The sequence below is a fragment of the Microcebus murinus genome, chromosome 3 (assembly GCF_040939455.1).
Source record: "Microcebus murinus isolate Inina chromosome 3, M.murinus_Inina_mat1.0, whole genome shotgun sequence".
NCBI lineage: Eukaryota > Metazoa > Chordata > Mammalia > Primates > Cheirogaleidae > Microcebus > Microcebus murinus.
The window spans coordinates 22,993,335-23,015,402 of record NC_134106.1 but is presented as its reverse complement, the minus strand read 5'-3'; the positions used below and the strand labels follow the sequence as shown (position 1 = coordinate 23,015,402).

General features: G+C 50.1%; 1 protein-coding gene and 1 pseudogene across 1 annotated transcript in view; one reads left to right on the top strand and one right to left on the bottom strand.

The window, feature by feature from the left end:
• Nucleotides 1-22,068, bottom strand: part of PLB1 (phospholipase B1) — a 120,385-nt gene that overhangs the window by 19,936 nt on the left and 78,381 nt on the right. The window contains exons 32-43 of the mRNA XM_076000445.1: nucleotides 18,409-18,452; nucleotides 17,726-17,834; nucleotides 16,308-16,359; nucleotides 15,848-15,928; nucleotides 15,241-15,306; nucleotides 14,281-14,381; nucleotides 13,161-13,242; nucleotides 12,368-12,472; nucleotides 10,850-10,945; nucleotides 10,228-10,299; nucleotides 4,367-4,432; nucleotides 443-503 (exon numbers count right to left, since the gene is read on the bottom strand). Of these exons, the coding sequence (XP_075856560.1) occupies nucleotides 443-503; nucleotides 4,367-4,432; nucleotides 10,228-10,299; nucleotides 10,850-10,945; nucleotides 12,368-12,472; nucleotides 13,161-13,242; nucleotides 14,281-14,381; nucleotides 15,241-15,306; nucleotides 15,848-15,928; nucleotides 16,308-16,359; nucleotides 17,726-17,834; nucleotides 18,409-18,452 (935 nt within the window). The remainder of the gene's footprint in view (nucleotides 1-442; nucleotides 504-4,366; nucleotides 4,433-10,227; nucleotides 10,300-10,849; nucleotides 10,946-12,367; nucleotides 12,473-13,160; nucleotides 13,243-14,280; nucleotides 14,382-15,240; nucleotides 15,307-15,847; nucleotides 15,929-16,307; nucleotides 16,360-17,725; nucleotides 17,835-18,408; nucleotides 18,453-22,068) is intronic.
• LOC142870229 (uncharacterized) lies at nucleotides 19,055-19,209 on the top strand (annotated as a pseudogene).

Sequence of the window (22,068 nt, the reverse complement as noted above, 5' to 3'; positions counted from 1 at the left end):
AGCCACACAGGTCCCTATTGCTCTCATTTCCAGGCTAAGGTTTAGCAATTTAGCCTCTTCCATTCATTTGAAGCAACTGAGGCACTGAAGGCAATGGCTGAATGACTACCATCCATCCCCACAGGGCCTGATCACAGTGGGGTGGTCCAGGGAAGTTCTAGCTATAGAGATCATATAGCACAGGACAGTCCCTGACTGGGCAGGGAGGACTGAGGGGCTACCACTGGGACTATCCAGAGATAAGAAGTAGGGTTTGGTAGAAAGGCCTGTGCATCTCCACATGGGAGCCCAGCCGTGGCTGCAGGCCAGCTTCTTCTGGGCCTCCCAGGATCTGATCTGCATTGCATGGTCGTCTTAAGTTCCAGGGTACATTCGTGGGGTCTCCCACCCAACCTGATGCTCAGCAAGGCCCTTAATTGAAGGGGGTGATGTTTTCACTCACCAGAGGTTGGGATGCCATCGGAAGGATTCAACTCCATACACAGGAAGTCACTGCCCCAGTTCTAAATCAATAGGAGAAAAGACATAGCACCCAACACTCACTCTGCAGGGAGGTGAGTTTTAGCCCAAGAAGAACCAGCTAAGGAATTTTTGGTGGAAGCTAGAAATATATCGCTGTAGGGATCGTGTGAGGGTAAGAACTGTTAGTTGTAGGGGGCTAAGAGGGAAATTAGAAGGGGAGAAATGGGTGTCTACCTACCCCTGGGCACAACACATAGTATATGCACCCACACGTGCACCCCAACAATGCAACCCCACAGAGCCTATCTACATCCTGAATGGAGCCAGAAGCTGCCCCAAAGCAGGGGAGAAAACAGTGAAGTCATATAATAGGCACTCAGTCTCCCAAAGGAACATAGGACTTGGATGCCTAATACAAGAGATTATGGGTGTGTTTTGGCGGTATTGTTTAGCATTAATTATACAGGACCTAAACGATAATTAAAATATTTTTAGAAAAGTAAACTTTTTACAGTTGCAAAACTCCTAGTTTCTGTATATCTTTGCTGTAAAACTGTATATCTTTTGGCATATTTAACTTAAAAGCCACCAATTCCTTGAATGTGTATACATTAATGCAAGTAATCCTGAATACTTTCAGTAAACTTTGTCTCCGTAATGCAGAGCATATTTTCCAGGTGCTGGGGTGGGAAACAGAGGGCACAGAAATGACCAGTACCAGAAAGCTGCGGGAGAAGTGACTTCCTTCCCAAAGTCCCAAATGTCTCAATGCAGAGTGCACCATGGGGCTCCACCAACAGGTTGACCGAGTCTCCCTGACTGAGTGCCAGAGGCTTTAAAAGCTCGTCTCATCTATTCTGTCAGATGATGAGGAAGACAAGCCTTGTTAAGATATCCCTATCATAGCCAGGCGCAGTGGCTCATGCCTGTAATCCTAGCACTCTGGGAGGCCAAGGCAGGCAGATGGTTTGAGACCAGCCTGAACAAGAGTGAGACCCCATCTCTACTAAAAATTAGAAAGAAATTAGCTGAAAAAAGTAGCCGGGCATGGTGGTGCATGCTTGTGGTCCCAGCTGCTCGGGAGGCTGAAGCAAGAGGATTGCTTAAGCCCAGGAGTTTAAGGTTGCTAAGAGCTAGGCTGATGCCACACCACTGTAACCCAGAAAACGAGTGAGACTCTGTCTCAAAAAAAAAAAAAAAAAAAAAAAAAAAAGATATCTCTATTATGATGGACAAAAATGAAACTACTTTTAAATATTTGCTTAGTCTAGTGGAATTTAGTTAATTCTAAGATGTTGCTTAATTCATCACACTGATGGATTTCAAGTTTTATTGAAATCAAGAACATGCTTATATGCAGATGAGAGACACTTGGGGGAAATGCAATGTTAAAAAAAGTTATAGAGCCATCAGCACATTAGAAACACCTCCCGAGACAAACACGTTCCACATGAATGAGTCGGCACAGGTTAGAACTTGAGCATGCTCACCTGTCATGGGAGGAATCACATGCTGCATCCTAAACCAGTACATCCTTGCCCCCTGGGATCGTATTAAATTGCAAGTTCTGATTCAGTAGGTCTGGGGTGGTGTTCAGGACTCTACATTTCTAATAAACCCCTAGGTAATGTTGATGTTCCCTGTCTGTGGCTACTTTATTATTATTTTTGCTTTTGTTCTTTTTAATCGACACATCCCAAGTGTACATATTTGTGGGACATGGTGTGATATTTTGATACATGTTTACAATGTGTAATGATCAAATCAGGGTAATTAGCATATCACTGCAATAATTTATCATTTCTTTGTGTTGGGAACATCCAAGATTTGCTCTTCTGTTTGAAAATATAGGATAAACTGTTGTTTAACTGTAGTCACACTACTGTGCTGTAGGATACTAGAACTTGTTCCTCCTTTTTAGCTGTGATTTTGTATCCATTACCCAACCTCTGGCTCTCCTCCTTCCTCCTCAACCCTGCCCAGCCTCTGGTGACCTCTATCTACCCTCTACTTCTGTGAGGTCAACTTTTTTAGCTCCCACATGTGAGTGAGAATGCGCAGTACTTATCTCTGTGCCTGACTTATGTCACTTAACATAATGTCCTTCAGGCTCATCCATGTTGCTAAGGATGACAAGATTTCATTGCTGTGGCACTTTAAGTAGCAAGCTATTAAAACACACACATGCCCTTCTAGGCCCGGGGTTTTAACCTCTTCCAGTGGAATAAATTATCGTTACTTCTTCGGTCTCACACGAGACTGCAGAGCCAGGAGGGCAGGTCCAGACCCGCTCTGCTCCCCACTGTCTACCCAGCACTGAGCACAGTGCCTGCTCCATTGAGGCAGCCAATCAGTAAGTGCTGAATAAATAAATAAGTGCCTGATTGACAAGATGCGGCTGACATTTCAATTATAATGGCATTTGGTCACTGGTTCAATGAGGACAAGCCTCCACGGTGCTAATGTGAGCCCGAGAGACTCCAGAGAGGCTAGAGACGGCATAGCCCCAGCCAGGAAGCTGTTATGCTCATACCCCCGAGCCTGGCATCGGACAGTGCTTTGATCATCTCATACAGGTCAGTCTCTTCAGCTGGCTTACAAGAGGCCTTTCCCAGCCACTCCTGCTGACCTCCAGAGTGTCCTGCACACAGCAGCCAGGGAGAGCTTTCACAGAGATGTGAACCAGATCATGTCTCTCTGTCCTAAACACTCCAGTGGCTTCCTGCCTCCCTCCACCTGGATCTAGCCTGTTACTCAGGGGTTCAGGCTCTCTGTGACCTGGCCCCTGGGCACCCCTCTCATCTCAGCTCTCCCACTCTCCACCTCATTCACATGGCCACTCTGACCTTCTCTTTCTTCCTCAACTATACCCAACTCAACCCCACTTCTGAGCCTCTGTGCTCCCTGATCCTCTGTTTCAGGCTCCCCATGCCGCTGTGTCTTTTTATTGTGCATATCTCAGCTCAAATCTCCCTCAGAGAGGCCTGGCCTGCACAGTGCATCCCAGCGGCCAGCTTCCCTCAGCCCCAGCACCCTTTCTCACATTACCTCCTCAGAGCTGCCATCACAACTGAAGTGATCATGTTTAGATTATTTATCAGTAGAGTGGAAGCTTCGTGAGGACTGGGACCCATCTGTCTGTCTGGTTTTCTGTTCTATCGCCCTGAAATAGTCTCTGGCACACAGTAGGTGCTCATTAGTCATGGAACTATAATAGGCTCTTAATTCCTGGGGTCAGGACCACATCTAATCCCCTCCAGCCCCAAGCACAAGACTAGACAGACCACAGGTATAAAACCGAAACTGGTGGCCGAGCCCCTGTCCTGTGGCCAGCAGACCTGAGACGAGGCCTGCCTGCAAGGCTTGGTGGAGTCCAGGTCCCTCCAAGGCCATCTTGGGAGTAGCGGTCTCTAAAGCCACGGGCCCTGCATCCTCAGAGCTAGAATGATTAACTGAACCAGACAAGGCCTGTGAGCCCACGTGAATATGCCTCAGCTTTCTTTCGATCCCAGCCCCTGGAAGTGAAGTTCCTCCCCACTCAGCTTCCTCCTTCCAGGAAGTCGACAGAACATCAGCCCCACTGCCTCCCCCCCCTCCTCTCTCCTTGAAAGGCTGAGCTATCCCATCTGAAACCTTGCCGGTGAGCAAAGGGTGCAAAGGTCAAAGAAAACTGATCCACAGGCACTTCCTCTGGCTGGCTGCTGACGTCAGGTAAGCAACTTGAGAACATGTTAGGATAATCCTGGGCTCCGTGGTTCGGAGCCTTTCTGTACATTCCAATCCCTGGTACGTAAGAAGGGTCATTTCTGCTCCGGCTAATGCTCTGAGCCCTGCACCACGCCCCACGTCCTGGCAGGTGGCAATGGTCTGTGTCTGAGAGAGCCAGATGTAAGTCAGGGGTTACCTCAATGGCTGGCTTGGTGGGGTATGTGTAGTTACTGTTCCGGAAGGTTCTCAGGAAGGGCTCATTCTAAAAGAGAAAATAAACCACAAGGAGAAGTTATCTGACAGCATTGAAGTTTGCTTAGGAAAGATGAGAACTAACAATTCTGCCCTCTCAATTTATTTAACATGATTCTCCTGCACTTAAATAGAAAGAATTGTACAAACATAATTTCATTCATTCCCCTAGAGGGTTTTACATAACAGCTTTGGCAAGGGACGTACAATAAAGGTTATGAAAGGTTCCATCTGTATTCTAGTCTGGGCTCTGTGCTTTCGCTTTCATCCTGGCAATTTTGAACACATCCCTAATCCTCAAACTTATCTATTTTCTTTCCTTTGTAATTTCTCTGGCAATGGATTCACATTTCAGCATTTTTCTCCTCTTCCAGGAAATGTTACAATTATCAATATATTTTTATTGATAAAAATATATTGTGTCTGTTTTTTTCTTTTCTGCCTCCTTTGAACTATGTGTCTTCTCCCGTTTAGGTTGTCTTCTTATGTTTTGGTCTTTTTTCTCCCTTCTGAAACATCTTCTTTGTTCCCTACGCACCTGTCTATTTCACAATCAGTTTCACACAAGCCCAGTCAAGAAACCATGTTCACCCAGTTGCAGGTGATGGTTAATCGAAGAAGGAAGTAGACAAAGGAGAAGCAGAGAGAAAGCGAGCTAAATGGGAAGATGATTGTGAAGCAAGATCACAGCGATAGGCCTGAGGTCAGGAAACAGGCCCAGGGCTGTGAACACTCTCACGCAACATGCTCAGTGGAAGAGAAAGGCCAGACTCTGAAAATTTGGAAATAAAATGGGAATAAAAAGAGAAAACCGGAATTTTGGGAGAAGGCTCTTTAGAGATCAATTCTAGGGGTTGAAAACCAACCATCCATGGGCTGAACATGACAAGGAGATGTTTTCTTTTACTTTATTTTGGCCCATGTGGTGGAGGAGGAGGGAGAGAAGGGGGAGGAGGGAGAGAAAGGGGAGGGAGACAAGGGGGAGGAGGAAGGCAAGCGGGAGGAGGGAGAGAATCTCCTAATGCTTGTAGAGGGTGTGCTCTCTCCAGTTCTGGCCATACCACTTCCTCTCGCCTCCTGCCTGATCCCATGCACACAATCATGTTCCTGCCTGCACTGTAGACTTTGCAACACCCAAATGCCCTCACTTTACAGATGAGGAACAACTGAAGCCCGGAGTGGGGAAGGGCCCTGTCCCAGGTTAGAGAACAAGTGGTGAGTGCAGAGCTGGGGCCAGACCTCTCTGGCCTCCTGCCTGGGTCCGTTCCTCACACTGGAGTCAGGCCAACAGACCCTGTTGGTCAAAGAGAGAGAGGAAGAGGGGACTCAACAGTCAGTGGGAGGACAAAGTGCACATGCACAAAGCTCTCAGCCCCTAGCAAGTCTGCCCTTCCCTCTGAGTCTCAAGATTCCTGTCTGAAATGGGACATCCTTTTTCATGGAGCAGCACCCAGGCCCAAGGGCAGGAAGTGAGCCCTAGACAGTCTACGCAGGTAAGACAGGAGCAGGCTCATGGCACGTCTACGTGGCTAACTGGGCCCGTCTCAGATTAATGTTCAGCATCCCTAAGCATTTGCCATCAGATGGGGCAGTCTGGGACATTCTGTAAATACCTGAGCACTGTCCTAGTGCCAGGATGAGGGAGGATGCAAAGAGGTTCCCACCCCGGTCAGGCGCAAGACAGCTGGGAAAAGCACCCAGGAATAGAGTGTCCAGCAAGTGCAGATGTTGCTGAGGAACTGCGGCAAGATCCGAGATCTGTGGTCCTCAGAGACAAGACGGGGGGTGGGAGATGCTAGTTATTATCCTCCCCCCACTTCAAAGGAGTCCTGACTGGGCTTAGAGTCCAGGGGCTGGAGCTAGTCCCAGAGTGACCGGCATGGGAACAACCAGAGGGCAGAGACAAAGCCTGCCCTTTTGGGGATGCTGAGAGTCAACCTGGACTGTCTATTTCATCCAATTATTTGATCATAGGATCCATGGGTTGGAGGAGAGGAGACAAAGCTATGGGGTCAAGGGAACCCTTGAACACAGAGGGGAGAGAGGAACAATGAGAACCGTCTAGGGTGGCCACAGACAGGCAGGCTGGGGTGCCTGGGGCTTGTTTCCAGCCGGGTTTATGGAACATGAGCGCTTGGTGCAGGCCTGAGTCAGAACGGTTTAAAGGCCCAGAGTCAGGCAGATTACATGCGAGAGGGATTCAGTTTGGTCTGACCGGCTCTTGACGGCTAGGTCTGGGACACCAGCAAGCAGAGTGTGAAGCCAACCGAGTGCCAATACAAGGAACTGTTCTGGTAGTTCCAGCTGTGCACAGACCGTGGGGACTGTCTGGGGAGGCAGGGCCCAGACAGCTACCTGATGAGAGTCAGCAACGTGAGTCAGTGGCCGTGGGACAAGGTCACGAGCATCCTGGCTGCATTACTAGGTGAAACGCTCCAGAGGGAAGGAGGGGATTGCTTCTGTGCCGTGCTGGTTGGATCCAACTGGGTTACAGTCACCAATGTAAGGGGGCCACGTTCCGAGGAGAGACACCTATGTGAGCCGGGGATGGCAGTCATGTCTGCAGTAAGTGGCTGAGAAGGCTCACAGTAGTGGCAGCAGGAGGGACAGGACTTTGTGGTATTTTCTACCCCATTCCATTCAAACAGCGCTGGTTCTTCACCTGCGTTGATTTCTCAACCTGTTAGCAGGTGGCCACTTGGCAGTTTGAAAAGCTCACTTAAGAGAGCATAGACACTTAAGCAGAGGCTGCAGGCATGCCTTGGGTGGGACGTGGTACAAGATTCCACTGTTACATGAGACATTGCACACATAGAGGTCTGAGCCCCTCTCCACTGAGATCCTAAGGTTATATACTTCTCTGTTGTGTTACGATAGGGAGGTGGGACTAGTTAACCTTTAACACACACAGTGACGGGGATCTGAGCCCCGGTGGTGGCAGTGGGAATGGGAAGAGGGCAGGTGGGCGCGGCGGGGGACTGTGGGGAGAGTCCCATCAGCTAGGGCACTGACTTTTCTTGCCTGTAGAACTTGAAAACCACAATAAGTTCAAAGAAACAGGGAAGTCCTTGGGACCAGCAAGTTTGGAAAGACAAATATTTAGTTCTTATTTAGACATTCCTTGCTCAAAAATTTATTTTTCAAATGAATGTTTGTTGAGTTTGAGGCAGTGGTGGGGTTAGGGCAGGATTAGATTTAGAAGCTCTGAGCATTAAAAAGATAATACTGTCTCCTGTATGTAATTCAATATAGAAATGTTGCTCGACAATGAAGTAAGTTTAAGGGAACTCAACAAATGTCTGCTTTTTCTCACGAGAAAAGGCAGGATGCAATACACGAAACCATTTCAGCCACCCCCTTCTTTCTCTGGCATCCCTGACCATACAGTCAATCTGCCTTTTGGGTAACCTTACACCATACAGAGCTTCCAAGGGCAAATGTATTTTAAGAGTTAGATTAAGAGACTGAGAACTCCAGGGCAAAGAGATTTCACAGGAAATCCTGGAAATGGATAGAGGGGTGTGGGGAGGGAAACAGGACTGAAACACGAAGGTTCCAGAATGTCCACATTTTCAAAATTGAGAGAAGGAAAGAGGCTCATTAAAAGAAACTAGAAGGGTCCAGGTGGCTTAGTGGCCACAAAGCCAGGGAGGAATGAGTTTCCAGCAGGAGGAGGAGGTTAGCTTGGACAAACGCCCCCAAGAGGTCAAGAAGAATAAAGGCTGAAAAAGGACCAGGCTGGTGTTGCAGACATTGGTTCCACAGGCTGCCCTGGGGTCAGGGAAGGATTGGGCAGAGAGCCGAATAAGGCTGGAGAGGAAGAACAGGCCTAGTCCACAGAGCAGTGATAAAATATAAATTAAAATGATCAAAATCTGGCTGTAAAATAATTTTCCAACGTACAACAGAAATCCACAGAGTCAGGTTAGGTTGCCCTACCCGGCACGCAGAAAGTACTGGCAGTTTAGGGGTGAGGGGGAGAAGGGAGGAGGCTGAGAAAGCTCCTCGGTGCTCACATCCATCTCATGGCCCCCTCCCCCACCACATCCTGCCTGTCGCCTGTTACCTCTATGTTTAGACACATCTAGGACAAAAATATGTACTGCCTGGCCCCTGTCTGCTCACACCGAGATGCTGGTGGACTTTTATATCACTCCAAGGCACATGGGAGGGAGCAGATGGGGCCTGAGGAACACAGGATGCTCAGAATGCAGTGAAGTTGGGCTGGCCAGCAGATGGACCCTTTTAGAATGGCTCCAGGGTTGCTTAGCAACAGCTTCTCCCGGGCTGGGCTCTGGGTTCCAGGAGGCTGGGTTTGCTCTCCATGCTCACGAGTGGCTACAGCGGGCTCTGTGCGGAAGGGAGGAGCTGAGCCCATTGTGGCTGGAGATGCTGGGTGGAACATCATCCATTTGGGGCTCCCTGCCTGGTGGGGGGCGGAGAGTGGCAGAGGCTGCCTCAATGGTGACAGGGCTCTCCCTGACCCAGTCCCCAGGCTCTAACTCTGTCCTTAATACATGCTTGATGGGAGAAAGAGCAAACTATGGCTGCTGGTCAGATTATTACTTTTAGGGTGTAACAGATGGGGAGCGGGCAGTGTGGAGAGGACCCCCCACGGCTGATACTCAGTGTGGCCATACGGGTTGTTAAAATATTGAAATATCTGCAGTATGGTTTACAGCCACTGCTCTGAGTCTCCAAATGCCCCCACTACCTAAAAGTTGCCCCAGCTCCTCCCCTGGAACTCCCTGGGCATCCTCAGGATATGGCAGATAAAGGGTTCACACTTGGCACAGTAGGGGCCCTAGGGCCTCATCCCAACCCCTTGGCCAGCATCTGACCATCGTGCCTTGAGGCATCCACGTTGTGCTGTTGTCCTGTAATCTATCTCCTTTGCTCCAAGTGCTAGATCCAGAAACAGAGCCCTCTGCGACCACTATCTTCACGTCCCCATCCCTCTTCCTGCCATCATGTTCTCCTGATGAGGTTGGTGGGACACAAGACAGCCTGGGGTGGGGAGGGCAGCAGGCAGGGAGTGGGCAGGTGCACCCACTCTCCCAGGGGCCCCAGCAGACACACGGGGGAGCTGCAGGCCCATTCCCCAGCCAGCAGGGTGGGAAAGGGTGACACAGCCCACCCCGGAGGGAAACCCAGCCTCCCAGATGGGTCAGGCCCTCTGCTTTTATTGCCGCAGAGGGCTCTCTGGCCTTAGGCCTTATTTGGTTAAAAAGCCATAAGACAGGACCAAGAAACAGAGCTGGAGGCGATGGGAACGTGAACCTGCCCCCACCCCGAGGCCCGAAATGGAGCTTAACACCACTCACATATTCCTCCTTAAAAGGAGCCCTGAGCTGCTATGTCCTCAAAGGCCCGTCCTCTGGGTCCCTCCTCCACGCGCTCTGGGCTGTGCCCTTTGCTGGCTCCCCTCTGTGACCCTCTCCTCATGGAATCTCCCCAGTCTGGGCTCTACCACCTTGAATCCCAGCTTCTGGGCCTGCCTGGTGGCTTGCTAGGCCTTCAGCCTGCAGTCGGGCTTTTCCATCAGCCCCAAACTCCGCTGCAAAAGTGAGCCTTCCTGCCAGGCTTCTGGCTGCTTGGATGCCACTGTCCTGAACCTGCCTGTCTCCCCAGGACCCTCCCCCAGGCGCCTCCCTCATCCCCAGAGAAATAACAGCTGCCGCACTCCCTCCCCCTGCGTCCTCCAAAGTCCATCCTCACGGCTCGGTACAGGGTCGAGGTGGGCACAGGAGGCTGTGGAGGAGGAGGCCGAGCTCTGCACCGGGTTTCTGGAGAGGAACCTCTTACCTGCGTGGGGCAGGTGAGGGGGATCTCTGCTGCCAGGTTCAGGGTGTCCACTTTGCTTCCGAGTGGTTCCAACTGATCAGGAAGAAAAGAGAGCCGTGGCTGTGCTCATCTGTTTCCCCTGAAATGAACATTCCCTAAGCTGCGTCCCGTGGGGAAAGCTGGGAACTGATTCAGAGGGTTTTGCGTCCATCCCTGGCTCTGGCCGCTGCCAGCTGGGGGACATGGGGCCAGTTGCTTAGCTTCTCCGGGAGTCACCTTCCTCAGAGACTCATAGCCCATCCCAAGCAGGGCTGTAGAGAGGCTTAAATGAGATAACGTGGCTTAAACTGTCCAGCATAGGAAATAGCGAATGGATGTGGGGTTTCTGCCTCATATTCCTGTGTAGAGTATCCCTCCTGGTGGTTCAGAGCACTGAGGAGAGGGTGCGTGGAACGCAGGCTGAGTGGACTGACTCTTAGGGACTCTGTATGTCCAATTCTATGGCCTTCTACAGATGTGCCAGCCACTGCTCCTCTCAGCCTTGCTGCAAAGGGAAGCCAAGAGCAAGGCTCCATTCCACAGGGGCTGGTGCTTTGCTCTAGACTAGAACCCCAGGGACCCAGGGAGACCCCACTTATTTTACCATATTGACCCAAAGGGCCCTGGAGAGCTGGGAGTGGAACTTCTGACTCAGGTGGATGCAGTCTGGGGCGAAGAAGGATGTATCCGGGCGCCCGTCCTGAAAGAGACAAATATATTTCTTCAGGATCCTATTGGTCCAGAGGGAGGCATGGCCAAGTAACGTGGCCCCGGGACTGCCCACGACGCAGCCTCCTCCCAGGAGTGCTCCCAGTCACTGGCCCCTCCAGGGCCCACTCCCCTTAAGAGGGAGATCAGAGCTATTCCACAAATAAGTAGCTTTGGGTGATCCCAACTCCCCACCATGCTTTCTGACCCCACAATTCCCCCTTATGTAATAAAAAATAATGTGCTATATTTATTTTCAGGCACATTCACATAATGCCCATGCCATGGATGACAGAGAGAGACGCTCATCCCTGAGAGAGCCTTGGCCAGCCAGCAGGGCAAAGCTCCTTCCCAGCCTGCTGGTCCTGGTGCGGGGACCACAGCCAGGCCTCGGGGCAGGGCTGGGCAGAGCTGAAACCCAGGCAGGGTGTTCTGTCTCCAGCCTCTCCCCTATTTAGGCACTTGGGGGTACACGAAGCTGCTGTCCCTCTAAGGTCAGTGAGGCCCGTGGGATGGAGGCCCTGGGGCACAGACGCCAGTCCTCACCTGGTTCACTCACAGACCTGCTCAGAGTAGAAGTGCCAGGCAGACAGTATGGCCGGGGTGAAACAGACAATACCCAAAACTCTTTTTTATAACTGCAGCGTCGCATGCAGTAAGACCAGGTGTGGCAGAAAGTTAATCTGGAGTTGGGAGTGTTCAACTATTGGCTGGCTGTTATTTCCCATATGATCTTTTTTTTGAGACAGAGTCTCACTGTGTTGCTCAAGCTAGAGTGCCGTGGCATCAGCCTAGCTCACAGCAACCTCAAACTCCTAGGCTAACGCAATCCTTCTCCCTCAGCCTCCCGCGTAGCTGGGACTACAGGCATGCACCACCATGCTCGGCTAATTTTTTCTATGTATTTTTAGTTGGCCAATTAATTTCTTTCTATTTTTAGTGGAGACGGGGGTTTCACTCTTGTTCAGGCTGGTCTTGAACTTCTGAGCTCAAGCAATCCTCCTGCCTCAGCCTCCCAGAGTGCTAGGATTATAGGCATGAGTCACCACGCCTGGCCTTCCTTTATGATCTTAGTAAGTATACTTCATGTCTCTGCACCTCTGTCCTATGCAGGTGATAATATCTCCAAAGGTAGTTGCGATGGTTTGTCTACGGGAAGCCCATTGCCTGGCGCGAAACAGGTGCTCACTACAGTGGGGGCTGCTATCGGGAGTAATGGGAACGCCCACATCTGGCTGCCTCTGGGAACACAGCTCGGCCATTCAAGGAGGCTGCACTAGCCAGAACAGCGTCTGGAGATGGGAGCTCTGTCGTCCCCCTTTTATTCGCAGGTGGAAGCGCTTGGTATTTCTGCCTTGAGTTTCCTCCTCTGCTCCCCTGGCAGAAGCCCCACGGGTGGGGCTAGAGGACGTACCGCCAGGACGGGCAGCAGGACGCTGTGGAAGAAGGGCTGCAGCACCACGGAGAAGTCCTCCCGCGTGTCGTAGCGGCCTGACTCCACCAGCTCCCGCATGCTGCTCTGGGGACAGGCACGGGACAGTCAGCGCAGACCCTGAGTGGGCTGTGTGCCCAGTGGGGCAAGGGCAGGGATGGTGGGCAGTGTCCTGGCCCCCACATCTCCTGGACACGGGGCCAACCCTGCTCTTCCCTTGAGAACACAAACACACCTGATGACGAATCCCTTTCCAGAGAATTTAGAAACAGGTTGAGCCACCTTTTTGTTTTGGTTTTAAGTGGATGGAAATCTCTGAGGGTTAGACGGGAAGTCCCACAAGGACGGAAAACCTGGGGAGAGTCCCCGGAGGACCCCAGGCTCCAGACCTGCAATGTCCCCTCTATGGCCTGCCTTTGGATGCAGGTGGGAGTGTGAGGGTCGGGGTAAGGGGGGCAGCTGGGCTTCCAGGGGACAGAGTAAGGCAAGGCAGTCTCATGGGGCATGCAGGGCTACTGGCCAGGAGCTGGGGTGAAGCCCCCCAGGGTAGCTCGGGAACAAGGCCTTTGCTACCTGGATCCCACTGGGATGACTCCAACGGGGACACCTGAGGCCCCTCAGCCAGGTAGGACAGAGGAAGGGACCCAGGGTGGGTGATGTCTCCCCACAAGCCCTGAATAGCTCTTCTTTCCCTGCGTTCACCCCCAGTGGGGTTTTGGGCCGTGTGTGCTAGTCATGGGGAGAGGACACAGAATGGTGCCCTTCTGGGTCTCACCTTGTAGGCTCTGGTGAAGGCCTCCAACCTGGCCAGCTCTTGGGAGTTCTCCCGCGGGGTCAGAACGCAGTTACACAAAACGCTGCACAAAGAGAGGGAGGCAGGGGCACCTGGAGCAGAAGCTCTGGTCAGGGGCTGGTCCTGGCTGCCTGGGTGGGGTGGGGAGGAGCGGCTCCCCCTGGAGCCCTGCTTGGGGAGCACGTGCCTGAGGCTCTGAGACACGTGCTCGGGGTGGGGGGTTTGAGGCCTGGCATGGGTGCTGGGGAAAGCTCCAGGGGGGAACCTGGTGTGAGTGAGACCGTCTCATGTTAGCACAGACAGGGACTGGTCGGCAGGTGCTGGCCTGCAACAGTCTACAACGAGCAAATGAATTTAGGCGATGAAAGTTCACTGTCCAGTTAAAAAATAATATGAAATGCACCCTCTGGTATTGCAGCTGGTATTTTGGGGCCTCTGGTGCTCGCGCCCTCGGACCCCTCCTCCTTTCACACTAGTGCCCTACTGTGTCCCGTTATCGTGAGTTATTTCGCAGCCACAAAATGCACTTACTGTTAAAAGAGAGATTAAAGCATTTAAAACAGTGCCTGGTACACAGTAAGTTCTGTAAGATTTGTTAAATAAATAAGTGCATGTTTAAATATAACTAATAAAGCACACACCCATGTAACTATCACCCAGTTTAAGAAACAAAATGTTCCCAGTTTGTAGTTTCTTGTGCCCCTCCCAATTCTCTTCTTCCCCCATAAAGGTAACTGAACCCTGTGTCTCCTCTCCTTGCTTTCTGGTGCAGTCTGGCCACATGTGTATATAACCCTATAGGTGGCCCCTGCTCACAGTCCAGGCTACCAGCCTTGTCCCAGCCTCAACCTCTCCCCTCTACTGCTCCCCTGTGTCGCAGAAGGTCCTGCCTGGCACATTGAGATCACCTGAGGGGGAGTCAAGGGGGAATCTCAGCTCCAACCTTCCAGAAGGGCATGGTTCTGGCTCAAGCCCTCCTTTATAGACTTGAACGTGTGGACACACAAAGTCACCCAGACCCTGGGGAGTCACTGCTGCATGTGGGCCAGACCAGGAGGCGAGGAGAGGGCATCCAGCCTGGGGTGAGCTGGGACCAGCCTACCTGGCCTGCTGCACTGGGCATTTGTCTGGGTTTCCCAGGAACACCTGACGGATGACACTGGGGTCCATGAGGTCCACGAGGTTGACCAGGGCTCTGGGCACCTAAGGGCAAGGCTGCAGATGAGAGAGGGGCTCCAGGGGCTTCTTCCTCAGGCTGCTACCTCAGGGATCTGAGAAGTGGGAACTGGCCAGAGGGTCCCTTTAGAACCCCAGCTCAGTCTGTCCCGAGTTGAGTTTTGGGCAGGAGTCTGTACAGGGCTGCCATGTGGGGCCCTGCAGGCTGTGCATCACGCAATCCCACTGAGTGCCACCCACGTGGGCTGCTGTGGGAAAGGCAGCTCCTGGAGGGGGACAATTAATGCTAAGAGGTCGCTCAATTAAGCCATCATTTAGTGAGCCCAAATATGTTAGCTTTAAATTTGGTAAGAAGGTGACCTGCTTGCCAGGCCATTAGCCCATGACCAGTTACTTCCAGACCACTCTGACCTATCTCTCCTGAGCTGGCGTGGGGACTCAGCCATGCCGCAGAGCACTGGTGGTCAGCATGCTCCCTCCTGGGCAGCAGTGCAGCTTGTGCTCACCAGGGATGGTGGTGGCAGCAGGTAGACACATTGCTGGGTGCAGGACCAGACAGAAGTTTGCTCTAGACACACCCTGTGGCTCACAATGCAGTGTCCAGCTGGGGGCCACCTGGCTGCTGCCACCAAGAAATGTCCCGGGTAGTGGAGGGGGTACAATTAGGCAATACACTGCCTTCCCTTCTTCAAACCTGAGATCTTTCTGGGCTGGTTCCAAATGGAATGAGGCTTCCTTGGGGGTAGACCCCAACCTTTGGAAAGGGAAGGAGCCCTGTCCCTGGCTCTCTCCTTAAGGGGAGGAGGTACTGCCACCATCCTCTCCTCCCTCCACCTTTGCCCTCACCACTCTTGAGCTGCGCCCAGCTGTGGGAGCCCCCACCCACCTCTCTATGTAGGATGTCCAAGGCATTGCGGAGACGGTCAAAAAAGTTGTCTGCAGAATACAGATTCTGGAAAGAGACAGGAAGGAGAAGAGGAACTGGTTAGGGTGAGAGGCTGCTGGGGCACTTATAGGTGTCCCTTCTGGCCCCAAGGACTTGCTCTCCCTCTGGCCTCCACCTGTGACCAAATCTGAGAGGGACAGTCGACTATCGCTGTTGTCAAAGGCGGGCCAGACAGAAGAACGGAAACTCATCCAGAGCTTCAGTTCGGGAGCAGAGAGCGGAGAGCCCTCTTTCCAACTGCTTGGGGTCTACAGTTTCTTCTCTTCCTCAGTGGTCATCAGACAGTAGAGGCACCATACATCTGCCACCTGCTACCTTACCACCTGCGACATGGAAATGGTGCCCAGGACCTGAGGGGTGCGGGGTGAGACGTGTGCGCTCGAGAGTTGTGCGCGTATGTGTGTAGACATAGGTGCAGCTGGATAATCCTGGGGCTGGTTCTAGGAATTGTTCTCAGAGAGGATCTTCCTGTTCTCAGAAACAGGTCCATTGTTCCTGACCCGGCAAAGTCAGGAATAATGAGTAACCTGGGACCGGCCCCCATTACCGAATCTGTGCAGAAGTCACACAAATCGTTGCCTCCGATCAGCACGGTGATGACCTTCCAGTCTTGGTAGAAATTTACTCTCTACATGGAGAGAAGAAAATGCTTGATAATTCCAACAAACACACGGAAACATCACAGCTCTAGGGAATCCATTCAACCCTCTAGGACTTCCTTGCTCACTTGAAATAATAGAATCAGAATCTCAGAGCTGAAGGAATTTTAGAGGTTTATTTTTGGACCACAGAATCTTCGTATTGGGGGGACTTGCGAGGTCATTACGACCAGCAACAATCCTCTCCCCATGGGCATCATCTCCTCCAGAGGACCTCTGACGGGGCTGCCCTGCCACTGCTTGAATGCCTCTAATGACAGGTGACTCACAGCTTCTCGTCATGGGCCATTCCATTTGGGACTTTAGTGGGTTAGAAAATGTTTAGAAATAACCATCAATCTGACTCACATGGTCATCTTTCATCTTCTGCACCACAGTCCAGGCTTGACTCGAAAGATTCCTGAGAAAAAGAGAAAACCAGTCTTTCTGTTGAGTAGTGTCCATAATTTTCCTCCTAAAGGGCCTGAACTAGAGGCTTCTATGGCATCATCCCAGTGCATGAGCTGGCAGAGACCCTGAGGCTCAGAGAGCAGGAGCTCCTTACCTCTTCTGGAGAGTTATTACAACAAATAATCATTTGAAAAGCCAATCGCGTCTGTCCTAAGGCTGTAGTTAACAGTAACTGCCAACTATATCTGTTGCTCATGGTCTCCTTCTAGGACCCCACATCGAAAAGGTCTTTTAGGGTTTCAAGGTAAGAAACCATTCCTCAATTTTGGAAGACTAGTCTAGATCCCGAAATTAGACTTCAATTAACATGAATTTAACATGCTTCCTCTTTTTGCCCTGGCTGCCAGGAAGCTGAGGGTTTGATACTCAAACATAATAACCCCGAAAATGTTCATATTGATGCAGTTGCTTCTTCTTTGTGTCCCCCAATGGCTGTGATTTTTCTCTTGTGTATCTGTTATTTGTGTTATTTTTGGTAAATTTATCTAGATGCTGCTTTCAGAAAGAGGTAGGAATAAGTATATTCTCTGCACATGTCTTGGCTTATAACGCATGGCAAGAATAGATGTCAGGCACCTGAGCTCCCCACTTGTTCGGGCCCCCATTACAAGCCTAGGTCGGATAGATCCACAGCACAGTGCTCTCTCAGGACATGGCAGTAGGGCCATCTGTCCCAAGCTGTTTCTATTACCAGGAAGAGTCTCTCCAGGCTGAGTGAGCAGGTCTGGGGGCCATACCCATCATCCAGAAGGGTGTGGCCTGAACAAGATCACAGCGTGACACAAGCTCAGGAGGCTGAGCCAGCTGCTGCATGGTGTGAGGAGACCGTCCCAGGATGCTGGGGTCCCCCCTCCCTCTCTTGTCAGCGCCATAACGGGGAGAGGACATGACTTGTTGCTGCAGAGGCCTCTGAAGCCAGAAAGCCTGCCTGTCCATTTGGCCCCTCCCCGATTTTGCGGGGAGTTGCCACTTGTGAGGTTCTTGGGAGGGTGGCTCTCTTTTGCATAGTTACGCTGTGGCAAGTTCTAAGAATCCAGTAAAGTTAGCCCAATCATTGGATCATGCTGCACGTGAAAGCAAGGCCAGGAGTTGGACCTGCAGGGGCGTCACACCTTTCCAAGGCCACAGCCTGTCTAGCCTCCCATGACGACTTAGTCACAGGAGCGGCAGGGAGGAGGGGTGGCCCGAGTCTCTCAAATCATCGCTGCAAATGGATAAGGTCCCCTTTGCACACAGAGGTCGGTTTTGTGATCTTGGGTGGGGGGGCTATGTGTCTCTCCCCGCCTACCCTGCAGGCCCCTCCCCAAACGCCATACTCAGCCTTCGCTCCGGGCACAGCTTGATTGAAGAACGCATTCGTGTCATTGGCATGGCCCGTGCCCACCGCGTAGCCTGTCAGGTCTCTGTTAAACTCACGAAGGATATCTGGAAGAGGAGGGGATGAACAGGACACAGAGAGCTCAGGACAGAAGTCCAGGATGTCTTCTCTGGTACTGTGGGTCTAAGGTCGCCAGAGTGGGCTGTGTTATTATTGTCCTCAAGCTTCCTGGGGAGAGGCAGGGAGGCAGTGTGTGCCCGACAGAAGGTGGAGCCTCTCTGCATTGAAATGACATGTTGACAGGGTAGGTCAAGGCAATAAAAGCCTTTTACTTTCACATAAAAAAATATACATATATTTTTTACATAATCCACAGTGCAGTGAAGGGTTACTATCTACTTTATCTCAGCACTCCCTGGGCCAACTGGAAGAACCTGAGGCTTAGAATGTTTGGTAATTTGCTCTGGGTCACCTGATCAACACATAGAAGGGCCAGGGCTTGAACCAGGTCTCCAGGTTCCAAGTTGAGTATTTATTCCATCCCCTTTGGCCGTCTGTCCACAGTCTGCCCCTCCTACTTTAACAGACATCCATAGGGAGGTGACGTTTGCTCCTTAGCTGGGAGGCCCTGGGGGTCAGATGGAAGGAGTAGACAGACTCAAGCCCCTGGTGGCTACTCACTAGGTAAGGTGGTCACATTCTCCAGGGAGCCGTCCCCTCCTGAACTGTAGGGAGTGAGCAAGCCAGAGAGTGAGAGAAATTGATTAAGTTAATACACAAGCTTTACAAAAGAGCAGCTCCTGCCTTTCTCGGTGCCTGGCAGCACCTTCTCGAGGTGCCAGACCCATCTCTTTGTGTTTTAGGAATCCTGAGAAAATTTTGAATTCCCCAACAGGTTGTTTTCCCTCAAATCCAGCATTTGAAGGCAAGAGAGCTGTTTTTGTTCATCGGATCAAGAGGGAGGACACTTAGCTGAGTATAGTCCCAGCCATGGACTAGATTCTCCATATTAGTTATATCTCAACAAGCTTATGACATTGATGTGACTATCTCCACTTTACAGAGTAAGAAACTGAGGTACACAGAGGTTAATTAGATTGCTAAAGGCAACTAAAACCCAGTTTGAGCTGGAAACCTTTAGAAAACAGATAAGATCTTCAACAGTCGATCAGAAGTCGGGCAAATTCTGATGGAATGTTCTGGGGGGTGGGGTGTGTATGGCCTCACACTGCCTTGCGATGCCCCATCTAATTTTCATGTAATCTAACCTCAAGCGCATACTCTAAAGATTTTGTTTCCTTTCATGAATTTAAATCAAGTGCAACATATGGCTTCTTGGCCTCCTGGCTAAGATCGTGTGTAGTATCTGTTCTTATCAGTTTAAATTGGGTACAACATAGAGGAAGGAAGAAGTATTTCTATCTAACAAAATCTGATGTTTACATATATAGTATTTACTGTTATTTTGCTTCTGTACCCGTCCTCAATTCCAGATTATTCTAAAGCCAGTAGATTTTAAGAACACAGCCTTAGCATCCAGTCCCTTAGCTGAGACTTCTAAAGGACAGGTCATGAATCAGTCCCACTTGTTTCTTTGTTCATGGAATGCTTGGAATGCAGTTGACAGCTCCATGCCAGCCTGGGCCAGGGCTTGAGTCAGAGACTCAGCAAGCATCCCAGGTGGTGGAGACGAAGCAGCTGGAGTGAGTCCTGCCCCATTTCAGCACATGTCTGAACCTAACGCGCCCAGGGTTTGGGCATTTGTTTGAGCTTCTGGTTCTCTCCCAACTCTGCACAAAGCTGCTGTTAGCTGCTTCCACATCCTTCTTTCTTGGACTAATGTCACCAAATCAGAACATTTTACATTTTAAAGGAAACTATAAATCTGTACCTCTCCTCCAATCACTGGATTCTAACTCTGCCTCCTTTCTCCTTTAATAAAAATATAAGCTTTAACATAAACACAGAGACATATGTAAACACACACATTAAGTACTTCCTATTGTCATTTCTTGTTTAAAAGTATCTTTGTTTTAAAACAAGTATAGTGGTTGATCAAGATGAATAAGCTATGAAAATGTCTCCGACTTCATAAGCTATGAAAATGTCTCCGACTTCATTTTAGAGTGAAAGTTTCTAAGAGAAACTCTTTCATATTTGTATGAAATTTTCAAATTTCATATTTCAAAATTTCAAATTTCATACAAATATGAAAGAGCAAAAATATTTAAATCCTCATTTTTAAAATCAGAACTATGTGAAACATGAAACAGATCCACATGAGACAGGTAGTCTATGTCAGATCCTTCAGATGAATATAACTTGTATAACACCATGAGCTCAATGGCTGAGCTTTATCTGTTGTTACCTGCAGTGTACAGAAAATGGAGTAGATGCTCAATAACATTTGTTGAAGGAGTTTCAATAATGTGAGACTAATTAATAAAACAGAGAAATACATTTTTTGATAAGTAAATTTTATTTTGGTCCTTTGAAAGATCCCAAACAAGCAAACTTATTTCAATGGAAGGAAAGGCGATGCTCCAAAGAGCCAGGGCCTGCCACATTGTTAAGCTCACTAAAGCTGGAAACCGGCACTAGAATAGTCTCACTGGTCAAGAGACCTTGGAATATTCACAGCCAAACCTCCTCTGCGGGTCCTGCTCATAGCCACCTGCCCTCTGAGAATTCTGGATCCACCTCTCCCTAACTCCACAAGGTCTGTCCTTTCCACTTTGTTTCTTTGAGGAAAGAGACTCAAATTACATTATATATATATATAATTTTTTTTTTGAGACAGAGTCTTGCTCTGTTGCCCTGGGTAGAGTGCAGTGGCGTCATCATAGCTCACTGCAACCTCAAACTCTAGGGCTCAAGTGATCCTCCTGCCTCAGCCTCCTGAGTAGCCGGGACTACAGGTGCACACCACCAGTACTGGCTAACTTTTCTATTTTTTGTAGAGACGGGGTCTCACTCTTGCTCAGGCTGGTCTCAAACTCCTGGCCTTAAGCAATCCTCCCACCTGGGCCTCCCAGGGTACTAGGATTACAGGCATGTGCCACTGCACCAGCCTGTATTCTTAATAATTGCCTAGTTTTTCTAATCTAGCAGCTTTATTGGCTTTGGAAAAATTGCTTTTCTCAGATGAGACTATGACAGGGACATTTCCCAGGGAATGTTAACAGGTATTATGAGCAAAGAAAGTTCTGGAATTAAGGAAAACACTGGATTAAACAGATACAAGTTAAAGAGATGTCTTCATTGCAGGGCTTCTCAGAGCCTTTAATATGCATGTGATTTCCCCAGAGGAAGGATAAAGTAATGCTTCTTAAAAAATACGAAGGATTTTCCCTTCTTCAGGAACCTATCTGAAGTTAATGGTCCACGGAACATACTTTGGGAAAACACTAGTCTATATATTCTACCAAGTGTCAAACTATCTCTCAGACTCTGACCTACAGCTTCCAGCTTTAACATTTTGGGCAGATGTTTAAAACATTTAGGATAAAGGCTTTAAAGTGACAGCAGCCACCGAAGGTGAGTCCTAACAGCCACCTGGAGTTAGGCCTAGAAGATTCGGCCATTAGGCCTTAATGGACTTTCCTTGTAGGAAGAAACAGAACAATGGCTGAATTTCCCCACTGCTGCAGAGAAAAACTTTTAGCATAAGATTACCTGTTTGTATCTGAATAACAGCCACCACTAGCTGAACTGCGGTAAAGTTGGGCAGATCATCTCACTTCCCCAGGTTGCTCCACCAGGTACAACTTATCTGTCACCTGTTGTGTGGTTTGTCTATTTTCCCACACTATGGCGTGAGGTCATTGCCTACTTTAGCCAAAACCAAGTGCAGCTGCCACAACCTCATGCTTTTTTTTCTTGATTGTAATAAGCTCTGCTTTCTTTCTCTCCCCTGGTCTTTCTTTTTCCTGTAGGCTCAGTAACATCAGGGGCAGCGTGGTAAGGGAGGCTCTATTTTGTTGTGTGGCAGCCTGTTAGAGACCACCCTCCTGGCCACAGATGCGTGGAAACGTGGGCATCTTGGGTTGGGAAGGCATTTGCTCAGCTCTCGGGGTGTGGCGATGTCCTCATCCTATGGATGCCCTGGGTCCTTGCTGTGGGTGGCCACAGGCTAAGTGATAGCACCTGGACTCTCCTCAGGTCTGGCCAGAGACCTGTCACTGTCCTGGCCACCCCTACCCTGCTCCCTTCTCACTTTCTTAGGGGAGATACTCCAGGTGAATTTGGCAAAGGCGTTCTCCTGGCGCCCAACTTCTCATTAGCACTCTGCCCCCTCGAGGCCAGCTTTGCTGTAGTTGTTTTCCCAGGTAACAAACTCTG